This window comes from Pristiophorus japonicus, chromosome 1 (assembly GCF_044704955.1).
Source record: "Pristiophorus japonicus isolate sPriJap1 chromosome 1, sPriJap1.hap1, whole genome shotgun sequence".
Classification (NCBI taxonomy): domain Eukaryota; kingdom Metazoa; phylum Chordata; class Chondrichthyes; family Pristiophoridae; genus Pristiophorus; species Pristiophorus japonicus.
This window is the reverse complement of record NC_091977.1, coordinates 231,209,509-231,222,255: the sequence shown is the minus strand read 5'-3', so window position 1 is coordinate 231,222,255 and position 12,747 is coordinate 231,209,509. Positions and strand designations below refer to the sequence as shown.

General features: G+C 42.7%; 1 protein-coding gene across 1 annotated transcript in view; it reads left to right on the top strand.

Moving 5' to 3' along the window:
• svep1 (sushi, von Willebrand factor type A, EGF and pentraxin domain containing 1) overlaps positions 1-12,747 on the top strand; it is a 420,503-nt gene that overhangs the window by 46,639 nt on the left and 361,117 nt on the right. The window contains exon 3 of the mRNA XM_070887865.1: positions 2,141-2,317. Coding sequence (XP_070743966.1) covers positions 2,141-2,317 — 177 coding nt within the window. The remainder of the gene's footprint in view (positions 1-2,140; positions 2,318-12,747) is intronic.

The following is a 12,747-nucleotide window of genomic DNA, read 5'->3' as shown; positions in this document are numbered from 1 at the left end:
AGCAAATTTTGTAATAAGTTTTTCATTATACTTTCTGTTCAAATAATTATAATCGAGTATATCATTATAATTCAAAACTTGATCTCTATTCCACATGGAATATACTTAAAAAAAAAGCAAATTGCAACCTTTTTTTTTACAGATCAAAGATCCAAGGATTGTGTTTCATGTCATTGCACATATTAATTTACTTGCTCAAATTCTTAAGCCTTTTCCCATTGCTTTACAAAGTGAAAAATGTGCCCATCAGTGAGAGTTGGTGGCATTGTGCAATTGCTGGAAGAATTTGAAAGAGGGAGGCCATTCCTGTGAAGAGTTGTCATAGAGACACCACCTATATGGGGAGACTGACTGAGTCCCTAGTAACTAGCTTATTCCCTAATTTTCCAGATGTTGTTATTTGCAAACTCACAAAATGATACAATAAAATATAAACAGAAAATATAAACAGAAAATGCTGGAAATACCCTTCACAGATACTGCCTGACCTGCTGAACATTTCCAGCATTTTTTGTTTAGATTTTAGATTTCCAGTATCCGCAGTATTTTGCCTTTGGTACAATAACATTATTTAAATAAGACTTAAGACTTACATTTATATAGTGCCTTTCACAACCACCAGATGTCTCAAAGTGCTTTACAGTCAATGAAGTACTTTTGGAGTATAGTCACTGTTGTAATGTGGGGAATGCGGCAGCCTAGTTGCGCACAGTAAGCTCCCACAAACAGCAATGTGATAATGACCAGATAAACTGTTTTTGTTATGTTGATTGAGGGATAAATACTGGTCAGGACACCAGGGATTATTCCCTTGCTCTTCTTCGAAATAATGCCATGGAATCTTTTACGGCCACTTGAGAGAGCAGATGGGGCCTCGGTTTAACGTCTCATCTGAAAGATGGCATCTCCAAAAACACAGCACTCCCCTGGAATGTCAGCCGAGTTTTTTTTGTGCTCAAGTCTCTGGAGTGGACTTGAACCTACAATCTTCTGACTCAGAGACAGAGAGTGCTATCCACTGAGCCACAGCTGATACTAATTTGTAGCAAAGAAAAATGTATAGACTCAAGATTGAAGCATATTATAGAATCCTCAGATTAATTAGAGAAAGACATTAGTACCTTTAGAACCTTAAAAACAGCAATCACATTGCATGCCATTGGGGATCACTTCAACTAGCATTGCGTCAGCCTGTCACCTAAGTGTTGCCACCATGTTTTTCTGGACAGAATTTAGAAAGAGTACATCACGAGCACCCAGGCACACATTTACCAAAAGAGTTCTAATTCAAGCTTTGATATCAAGCAGCCACCAGAGGCGCCTAAGGAGACCGTTAATCACCGCAAAATTTGGAAGTGGAGCAGCGATTTTGCACACCGAAACTTCTACCCCAAAAGGTCTTGGTATAATTTATCCACAAATGCAATGCGCAATCTTCCCACTGCATCCGTTTAATATATTCTCTTTGCTGTTTCTGTAGCAATTATGTTCGCCGTCAGTTTAGTTCAGTGGCTGGGAACACGACAAAGTATACTTTGCAAATATTGAGCTGTATTCTCAAAGGGTTAATGCCTTTGAACAAATACCACGCACGGGAATGTAATGCTGAGCACCTTAAGTGTCCATGAACTTTGCTGACTAGAATTTCCTAGCTGCTCTGGAGCTGTTTTATTTACAGGTGTGCAGTCCAAAAAGGAGCATTTTTCACCTATCAGCCGTAGCTTAGTGAGTAGCACTCTCACCTTTGAGACAAGTCCCACTTCAGAGACTTAAGCACAAATTCTAGGCTAACACTCCCAGTGCAGAACTTGAATACACACTTTTAAAGTGTCATAACCTACAAGGCTATGGATCAAGAGCTGGAAAGTGGGATTAGGCTGATAATGCTTTCTCGGCCAACAGAGACTCAATGGGCCAAATGGCCTCCTTCTGTGCTGTACTGTTCTATGATTCTAACTGAGTGAGAGCTGTTCTGTCACTGAGAGATGTTAAACCGAGATCCTATCTGTCCTCTCAGGTGGATATAAAAGACCCCAGGGCGCTATATAAATACGTTCTTTCTCGAAAAATCACTGCAATAAATGTTGCTGCTGATTGGGTGCTTTTGAGTTGTGGAAATAATGTGCGTTCTTCTTTACAGATCTCCCCTCGGGTAACTACATTCAGGAAGACCGATCCCGCTGTTCGTTCCTCTGTGAATTGGGCCAGGACTGTTGTGATGTGATGGCGAGCTGCAAGTGTGGCACTAACACGGGCCAGTATGAGTGCATCTGTGAGAAAGGCTACTACGGGAAGGGACTGCAGCACGAATGCACAGGTAGGAGCATCTCCGTTTCTTTCCCATTGTTTTGGAAAGCCACGAGAGATTTTTCATCCTATATGTGAAACTGTGATCTTTTTAATATTGCGACGTGTACTGGAAGGAATCATTTCATCTTATAAATATTCTTTAGAAATTCTTGGGAAATCAACCGTAGTTAAATTTACATGAGTCTGAAATGGTTAAATCGTTTAACCCTCCAATTAAGACATTCACTAGGGATTGTAGCGATGAAGAGTCACCCTTGGAGATTGTAGAACAAACATATCAAATAAATTCTATACACTTTGGGAAGCAATATCTCAGGAGCTACTATCTTTCTATATCCTATTAAAACCAACGAGTATTTACAAAATTCTAATGCTGTTACATAAGAACGTAAGAATTAGGAGCAAGAACAGCCCATATGGCCCCACAAGCCTGCTCCACCATTCAATAAGCACATGGCTAATCTTCTACCTCAACTCTACTTTTCTGACCATCCCATATCTCTTGATTCCCCTAACGTCCAAAAATCTATCGATCTTAGTCTTGAATATATTCAGTGACTGAGCAAACACAACCCTTTGGGCAGAGAATTCCAAAGATTCACAATCCTCTGAGTGAAGAAACTTCTCCTCATTTCGGTCCAAACTGGCCGACCCCTTATCCTGAGACTATGATCCCTAGTTCTAGACTCTCCAGCCAGGGGAAACAGCCTCTCAACATCTACCCTGTTGCACCTGGTGCTGAGAGGGTTGGATTATGTGATCCATTCACTACAATGGAGCTTAACTAACATTACATGACAGCCACACTGTACTGATCGACTAGCATGTTGTGACCTTTGTGACTTCCGAGCTAATTGTTCATTTGCATTCCTTCTCTCTTCAGACAGTTGGTTGGATAAAGTATAGTCACATATTGGCCCCAAGTTTCCACACGCAGCGAAAAAGGCACCCCTCAGAGCTGGGCGCCTGTTTTTTGCGCCGAAAACGACGCCTGAAAAAAAAACGCGGTATTCTCGAGCTCCTTGCAGCTCGATGTCTGCTTGGCGCGGCGCACAGGGAGCGGAGCCTACCACTCGTGCCGATTTTGTAAGTAGGAGGGGGCAGGTACAATTTAAATGAGTTTTTTTGGTGCCGGCAACCCAGCGCGTGCGCGTTGGAGCGTTCGTGCACGCGCAGTCTGAAGTAAACATTGGCACTCGCCATTTTTAAAAGTGCTGCAGAAAAAGTGAAGATTTGTTTCTTGGACCCTTGCAAAGGCTTGCATTTTAATTTTCTTGATATTTCTGTGTGTGAGGGAGTGCTTTTAGCAGCACTGCTGAATAAATCACCTGCTGACATCAGTGAGTTCAGCTTTTCACTGCTAAACTTGCAGAACCGGTACCTGCAAATTAAGGACTATGTGTTTGCAGAAATAAAAGTGCCAATTCAAATTTGCAATGGATCAACTTCCACCAAGAACAAAGAATTTCTTGCATGAGGAAGCAAACCATTGCATAATATGTGGTGTACCCATTCTGCAAATTTAAATATAAATATGTCGATGTGGCTGCTTCTCCCTGTCCAAATGGCCTCAGTCAGTCCCCCTCACGAGCTCGAAGGCTGCTGCTGCTGGTCCCGGCCAGCCACTGACGCTGCTGCAATCCCATGGCCAAATGGCCTCAGGTCCGTCCGGGTGCTGCATCTTCGCGGGGAATGAAGGCCTGCCTCAAGCATTGCAGCTCAACTGGAAGGCTGCTTGCTGCCTGCCTGCACACCGCTGTCTGAAAGGCCTGCAGCTCAACTGGAAGGCTGCTTACTGCCTGCCTGCCCCTCCTGTCGGGACCGACGCCACACCGCTGTCTGAAAGGCCTGCCTGAAGCACTTTCACACAGGTAGGAACATGGTTTATTTAATCTTTTTTTTGCTTATAAATTTTTATTCAGGTTGGATTTATTTGTATAATATTAGTATAAGTATAACTAAGGATTGATTGTAGTATTTAATGACTTCCCTTCCCCCCCCTCCCCCCCACCTCGTTCCCAACGCCTAATTTGTAACCTGTGCCTGATTTTTTAATGTGTAGACAAGGTTTTTTCAAGCGTACAAAAATCTTCACTTGCTCCATTCTAAGTTAGTTTGGAGTACGTTTTCACTGTGGAAACTTTCAAATCAGGCGTCAGTAGCTGGACACGCCCCCTTTTGAAAAAAAAATTCTGTTCAAAAGTGAAACTGTTCTACCTGACTAGAACTGCAGAAAACTTAAATGTGGAGAATTCCGATTTCAAAGATACTCCATTCTCCACCAGTTGCTCCTAAAAATCAGGAGCAAATCATGTGGAAACTTGGGGCCAACATGTTGGTATTTTCCATGCTTGGCCTATTGATTTTCATTGAAAAAATGTAATTACGCAGGAGGCTGGAAGCGTTTAGTCACAATTTTCTGGTCATCTTGAGGTGCGGGGCAGGCTTGATGGATCAGCTGGTCTTTTCCTGCCCCTCAATTTTGTATGTTTGTGCGTTTGATGCATTAAGGTGGAATATATATAATCAGAAGAGAATGTTTGCTGTACATGCGATGCTGAGAAAAGTTCAGCTATTGAAGTACTAACTAAGTGGTTTATTTGGTGCATACAGTCTACAGATAGTTACATAGTCTATTCAGAGAAGACAGATGCAATACCTGGCTAAATAAATTAAACCTTTCCATGAAAGGTGTTGTTATAATTCAGAGTCTACAGATAAGATCAAAACCTAAACAATTGCCGAGCCAATTCATGTGACGTTGGCTTGTGCCATGGATATTTCATAAAGAATGATGGCCAATATATTATTAATAACACATTTAACTTATAGGGGCCAAATTTGGTCGAGGCCTCTGCCCGCCAAAGTTCCGCCAAGATACCTGACGGTACTTGCGCTGGGGTTTTCATCACCGAGGTCCCTCGAAGGTCAGCGGGTGGCAAATGATGGACTTACGCTGCCAAACTAGGTGGCAGCCGGCGGGAGCTGTCATTCTCGGCAGCAGAGTTGCTTGCCGCCCAAGTGCCGCCGAGGACGGAGTCGGGCCCACGGAGGGTCGAAGACTAAAAATAAAAACCATTAACAAAAAGTTTTTAAAAGCTATCGGGAGACCTTCAGGGGACCCCATCCAGGTAAGTCGCTGTGAAAAAAACAAATAGAAATTGTTCATTAACCTTTTTTCCATGATCTTCCTACTTACCGTCAGGGACAGACCAGCTGCCAGCCAACGGTTCACCCCCATTCTGCTGCCAGCTCCCACTGACTCCTGCCCGCACCAAGCTGGCATCTCAGCAGGCGGAAGTCTACTTATGCCCTGGGAACCCCTGGCCAAAGACCGCCCTAAGTGGAGGAAGAGCATCCGGGAGGGCGCTGAGCACCTCGAGTCTCGTCGCCAAGTGCATGCAGAAAACAAGCGCAGGCAGCGGAAGGAGTGTGCAGCAAACCAAACTCCCTACCCACACTTTCCTTCAACCACTGCCTGTCCCAACCTGTGACAGAGACTGTAATTCCCATATTGGACTGTACAGTCACCTGGGAACTCACTTTTAGAGTGGAAGCAAGTCTTCCTTGATTTCGAGGGACTGCCTTTGATGATGATGACTTACACCACTCGGCCATCCGTTAACGTCAGCGGGCGCTTCCCAGCGGTTCTCCCCTCCCACCCGCTCCAGGCCACGTTGTGAAAGTGGCACTGGCCAGATGTTGCAGAGGAATGTCGGCGGCAGTGGGCGGTAAGTTGATCAATTTCGGCCCCACAGTTTCAACATTCAAGTTGACACTGATTATTAATGAGATAGTGTCTCATTACCTCAATTGGAACTGGGAGCTTGGTTTGCAGGCCACTGATTTTAAGGGTGTTTAAATTATTTGTTGGATATAATTATTATTTGGAGGTGTCATGATATAAACCTGACATCTCTTTATTTGCTTTGTTTGGTCTGTTTCCTTGCAAAATATAAATCTCTCCCATCCCCTAATAGAATAAATCCTTTGAGCAAAACATTCACTGTTGAATCAGCAACTGGTAGATGGAATGTTACTTGGGGCAGATGTTTAATGGAACTTCAAACATCTGTCACAATGAAGGGGAGGCCACCCTGGTCTACAATGGAAATTGGTGGAAAATCAAGAATTCTGAATTAATCCATTTCAAAAAACATTCTTGACCTGAATGCTGGCTGCTAGTCCTTCTGGGGGAATGTCTGTCATATAGTAAAGGATCATTGGAATATGGACAAGTAAAGGATTCAGATCTAATTGACCCATGAGAGAACATTCATGGCCAGTAGATTTGGTTTTACTGTCTGCTTTCTATGTAAGATCTTTTTCTCTGTCTAATGTGACAAAGTTCTGTCCTTACTAGACTTTCTCGTGGCCCCAACTGCTCCCCATTCTCCTGAACCCCGCCCCCTGCTCCAAATCTCCTGACCCACTCCCCCTCCAACCCAACCCCCCATCCCCACTGCTGTTGGATGTACGGAATTATCCCTCGTCCCATCTAACAGGTTATAGAATTCGGACTTGAGACATGAGAAATGACACAAGACACACGAGTTCTGCCTTTAACCTTTTATTGTTCCTAAGACAGATTCAAAACCTCAACCAGTATTTGAGCAGTACACCAGTAATGTTACAGGAAATCATACATACAACCACCGGCAGATGATCAGTGCAGCGTTGACTATAAGTCCTCGTAGGCACGATGACTGGGCCACTTCCTTCCGACTGCAGCAGCTCTTCATAGGCAAGATGTGTTGATACCTTTCAGTCACTGTTTTTTATACAGTTTTGCTTGTCTTTCTCAGTAAACTTTTTTTCACTTTGAAAAACCTTTTGTTCTGTCTGAGCATTTTAATATATACCACAATTAAATATTAAAGTCTGTATATTCTTACACTGCCCCTAATCTCCTGACCCACCCCCACTGCCCCCGATCTCGTGACACACCGCCCATTACCCCTACCTTCCTGACCCAGCATCAAGTGCCAGGACTATCCTGACTCAAACCAGATTGCCAGGTCTCTCAACTCAGCGCCGACTGTAAGCATTGTCCTAACCCAGCTTCACGGACGTTGATCCCCTCCAACGCCTAAGGCTCTCCCAACCTGCCAAGTGTTCCCGCGATGTAGTCCGATGTAATGTGGTCTGACGGGAGGGGTAGTACAGATGATCAACGTCATACTGTACTGCAGGTCCTGTGACAATGCAGCAATGTTTCACATCTCATCCATGCACAAAGCATTGTATAAATGTGATTCAAGGTCACACCTTGACTTGGTTCAGTTCAGAACTGGCAGCACCTCGAGCAGCTGTGACATAGGGATTGGGACATTAACCAGGTATAAATATCAAACTTGTGGCTGCACATTGTGAAGAACGGAGCATCTGAACATTTAATAGGCTGCCTGCTCCTTGATGGCTTTATAATGAGGTGAATTCTCCGTGGATCACGAATAATCAGCATTTAGTTCTGTTCTACATTGACCACTCCCAGATCATTATATGGCCATGTTCAGTATGTGTTTTACTAAAGCAATGACTTTGAATTTCACTGTTACCATTTGCTCTTCAGGTACTGTATTGTATTCTAACACTCTATGAAGAGACTCTGGTAGACTGTATTAGAGCAATAATGGCTGGAAGCTATAAATCTTTAGGTATGGATTACTGAATCATTTTCCATTGGAAACATTCCTACTGTTTATCATTTCCATCTGTCTTGTCCATACACAACTCTCAATTTTCACTATTAGATGGGCTCGAGGGGCCGAATGGCCTACTCCTGCTCTTAATTCTGATGTTCGTATGAAAGAAATGCCTTTAGCCTCAATACAATCAGCCATTACAATTTTCAGAGTGAAACACAGATTGGGTGACCACTTTGCGGAACACCTCCGTTCAGTCCATAAGTGTGACCCCGAGCTTCCGGTCACCTGTCACTTTAATTCTCCGCTCCACTCCCACTCTGATATCTCTGTCCTCGGCCTCTTACTCTGTTCTAATGAAGCTCAACATAAGCTTGAGGAATAGCACCTTATCTTTCAATTAGGCACTTTACAGCCTTCTGGACTCAACATCGAGTTCAACAATTTCAAACCATAACCTCTGCCCCATTTTTTTTTTCCTGTTTTTTTCTTGCCTTTTTTTCTCTTTCCCAGGGCAGCTGTTGATGATTCTGCCGTCTCCATTTACACCCTATCTAGACTCATCTTTTGTTTCTTAACTTGTCCCATTACCATCTGCTTTTGCCTTGCACCATCATACCTTTTGTCTCTTAATCCCTTCTGCCTTCCACCCCATCACAAACCTTCCCTTTTGTTCTTTCCTCCCCTCCCCCTTTTTCCTGCCTCTATACTTGCTTAAAATCCTGTTACATCCCGAATTTTTTCCAGTTCTGACAAAGGGTCATCGACCTGAAACGTTAACTCTGTTTCTCTCTCCACAGATGCTGCCTGACCTGCTGAGTATTTCCAGCATTTTCTGTTTTTATTACAACTTTCAGGACAGGCTTCAAAAATTAATAAGACTTTTAAAAAAGTGTTACATTTCTGTGAATTTTGGAGTTAATACAATAGCAGTAATTAGCCTAAAATCAGCAAATATGCAATTGAACACTAAATCATGTATATTAGAAGATCTTCACACAGACAGATAAACAGCAACTTACATTTATATAGCGCCTTTAACGTAGTAAAACATCCCAAGGTGCTTCACAGGAGCGATAATCAGACAAAATTCGACACTGAGCCACATAAGGAGATATTAGGACAGGTGACCTTGGTCAATGAGGTAGGTTTTAAGGAGCATCTTAAAGGAGAAGAGCAAGGTTGAAAGGTGGAGAGGTTTAGGGAGGGAATTCCAGAGCTTAGGGCCTAGGCAGCTGAAGGCACGGCCGCCAATGGTGGAACGCTTAAAATTGAGGATCAGCAAGAGGCCATAATTGTAGGAGCACTGAAATCTCAGAGGGCTGGAGGTGAAGAAAGGGAAAGGAGAGGCCCTGGAAGGATTTGAAAAGAAGGATGAGAATTTTTAAATCGAGGCATTGCTTCAGCAGGAGCCAATGCAGGTCAAACAAGTGCCATTATACGTATCCTGGTCTTGATTTATGAATCCGGAAGCATACACTATTGTAACTCTTGAAACATGGAGCTTTACTTAAGTTAATTGGATCTTTCTCACAAGGTCAAAGAATACTCATGATTGAGGAAGCCCATTCAGGCCATTTGTTCATTGATTCAGAAGATCCTAATGCCCCCACCCATTTGAGCATCCGATTTGATTCCACAGTTTTAACTCCACTTCTCTATCTAGAACTTTATTCCACATGTTGAGCACTCTGAAGGTGAAGAAGTATTTCCTGATACCTTTCCTAAAAGCACTCTTCTGTAGTTTGAACCTGTGTCTCCTGGTTCTACTCCTGCATGTCTTTAAAGTGATATTCCAGATGAACATTTCTTATACCCATAACAATTATTTATTTCTATAAGAATACCTCTCCAACTTCTCCTTTCTAGGTTGAAAAACCCAAGTTACTGCAGTTCTTTCCTCATAAGGGAACCAAGGGATATGGGGATGGTGCAGGAAACTAGAGATGAGGTAGAAGATTAGCTATGATTTTATTGAATAGCGCAGCAGGGTCAAGGGGCCATATAACCTACTCCTGTTCCTATTTCATATGTTCCAACTTAGACCCCTCATTCCAGGGATCAACCTCATGACTCTTCTCTGCTCTGCCTCCAGTGCTTGAATATCTCTCTTGTTTCTTGGCCAATATGGGGTGCAGTATTCAAGATGAGGTCTGACTGGAGCACAATAAAGTAAGAGCTCTACCTCTTCTGCCTTATGTAGTTCAACATATGATTGACTTTGTTGATTGCTGCTTTCCATTAGTTGCACCTGTTTCATGTTCAGTCTACTGAGTCCTGAGTTCATAAAAGGCGCTTTATAAATACAAGTCCTTCCTTCCTTCCTTCCTTCCTTCTTTCCTTTCCTTTCCTTTTCTTTTCTTTTCTTTTCTTTTCTTTTCTTTTCTTTCCTTTCCTTTCCTTCTTTTATTTTGGAAAAGCATAATTCAATCAAACAGAGTTCTTTGAAGATGTAACTTGAGGAGGGCTATAGGGGAGGAGAAACTTATAACAATCACAATCACGAAGGAGGTGGTACTCAGTAAGATAATGGGACTAAAGGCAGATAAATCCCTTGGATACGATGGCTTGCATCCTATGGTCTTAAGAGAAGTAGCGGCAGGGATAGTGGATGCACTGGTTGTAATTTACCAAAATTCCCTGGATTCTGGGGAGGTCCCAGCAAATTGGAAAACTGCAAATGTAACACCCCTATTTAAAAAAGGAGGCAGACAAAAAGCAGGAAACTATAGACCAGTTACCCTAACATCTGTGGTTGGGAAAATATGTTGGAGTCCATTATTAAAGAAGCAGTAGCAGCACATTTGGAAAAGCAAAATTCGGTCAGGCAGTCAGCATGGATTTATGAAGGGGAAGTCATGTTTGACAAATTTGCTGGAATTTTTTGAGGATGTAACAAAGGATAAAGGGGAACGAATGGATGTGGTGTATTTGGACTGCCAGAAGGCACTTGACAAGGTGCCACATAAATGGTTACTGCACAAAATAAAAGTTCACGGGGGTAATATATTGGCATGGATAGAGGATTGGCTAACTAACAGAAAACAGAGAGTCAGGATAAATGGTTCATTCTCTGGTTGGCAACCAGTAACTAATGGGATGCCGCAGGGATCAGTGCTGGGACCCCAACTATTTACAATCTATATTAACAACTTGGAAGAAGGGACTGAGTGTAACGTAGCCAAATTTGCTGACTATACAAATATGGGAGGAAAAGCAATTTGTGAGGAGATCACAAAAAATCTGCAAAAGGACATAGACAGACTAAGTGAGTTGGCAAAAATTTGGCAGACGGGCATAATATTAGAAAGTGCGAGGTCATGCACTTTGGCAGAAAAAAATCAAAGAGCAAGTTATTATTTAAATGGAGAAAGACTACAAAGTGCTGCAATATAGCGGGACCTGGGGCTACTTGTGCATGAAACACAGAAGGATAGTATGCAGGTGCAGCAAGTGATCAGGAAGGCCAATGGAATCTTGGCCTTTATTGCAAAGGGGATGGAGTATAAAAGCAGGGAAATCTTGCTACAGTTATACAGGGTATTGGTGAGGCCACACCTGGAATACTGCGTGAAGTTTTGGTTTCCATATTTATGAAAGGATATACTTGCTTTGGAGGCTGTTCAGAGAAGGTTCACTAGGTTTATTCCGGAGATGAGAAGTTGACTTATGAGGAAAGGTTGAGCAGGTTGGGCCTCTACTCATTGGAATTCAGAAGAATGAGAGGTGATCTTATCGAAACATATAAGATTATGAGGGCGCTTGACAAGGTGGATGCAGAGAGGATGTTTCCACTGATGGGGGAGACTAGATCTAGCGGGCATGATCTTAGAATAAGGGGCTGCCCATTTAAAACTGAGATGAGGAGAAATTTCTTCTCTCAGAGGGTTGTAAATCTGTGGAATTTGCTGCCTCAGAGAACTGTGAAAGCTGGGATATTGAATAAATTTAAGACAGAAATAGACAGTTTTGTAAATGATAAGGGGATAAGGGGTTATGGGGAGCGGGCAGGGAGGTGGAGCTGAGTCCATGATCAGATCAGCCATGATCTTATTGAATGGCGGAGCAGGCTCAAGGGGCCGTATGGCCTACTCCTGTTCCTATTTCTTATGTTCTTATGTAACGAGCAGGGTGGATAAGGGGGAACCAGTGGATGTGGTGTATTTGGATTTCCAGAAGGCATTCGATAAGGTGCCACATGATGGGATTGGGGATAATATATTAGCATGAATAGAGGATTGGCTAACTAACAGAAAACAGAGAGTCAGGATAAATGGATCATTTTCCAGTTGGCAAACAGTAACTAGTGGGGTGCAGCAGGCCTCGGTGCTAGGGCCTCAACTATTACAATCTATATTAATGGCTATATTAATGACCAGGTGTAATGTAGCCAAGTTTGCTGATGATATAAAGATGGGTGGGAAAGCAAATAGTGAGGAGGGCACCTAAAATTTGCAAAGGGATATAGACAGGCGAAGTGAATGGGCAAAAATTTGGCAGATGGAGTATAATGTGGGAAAATATGAGATTATCCACTTTGGCAGAAAAAATAGAAAAGCAAATTATAATTTAAATGGAGAAAAATTGCAGTACAGAGGGACCTGGGGGTCCTTGTGCATGAAACACAAAAAGTGAGTATGCAGGTACAGCAAGTAATCAGGAAGGCAAATGGAATGTTGGGTTTTATTGTACGGGGAATAGAATATAGTCCTCAACTATTTACAATCTGTATTAATAACTTGGATGAAAGGACCGAGTGTAATATAGCCAAGTTTGCTGATGATACAAAGAT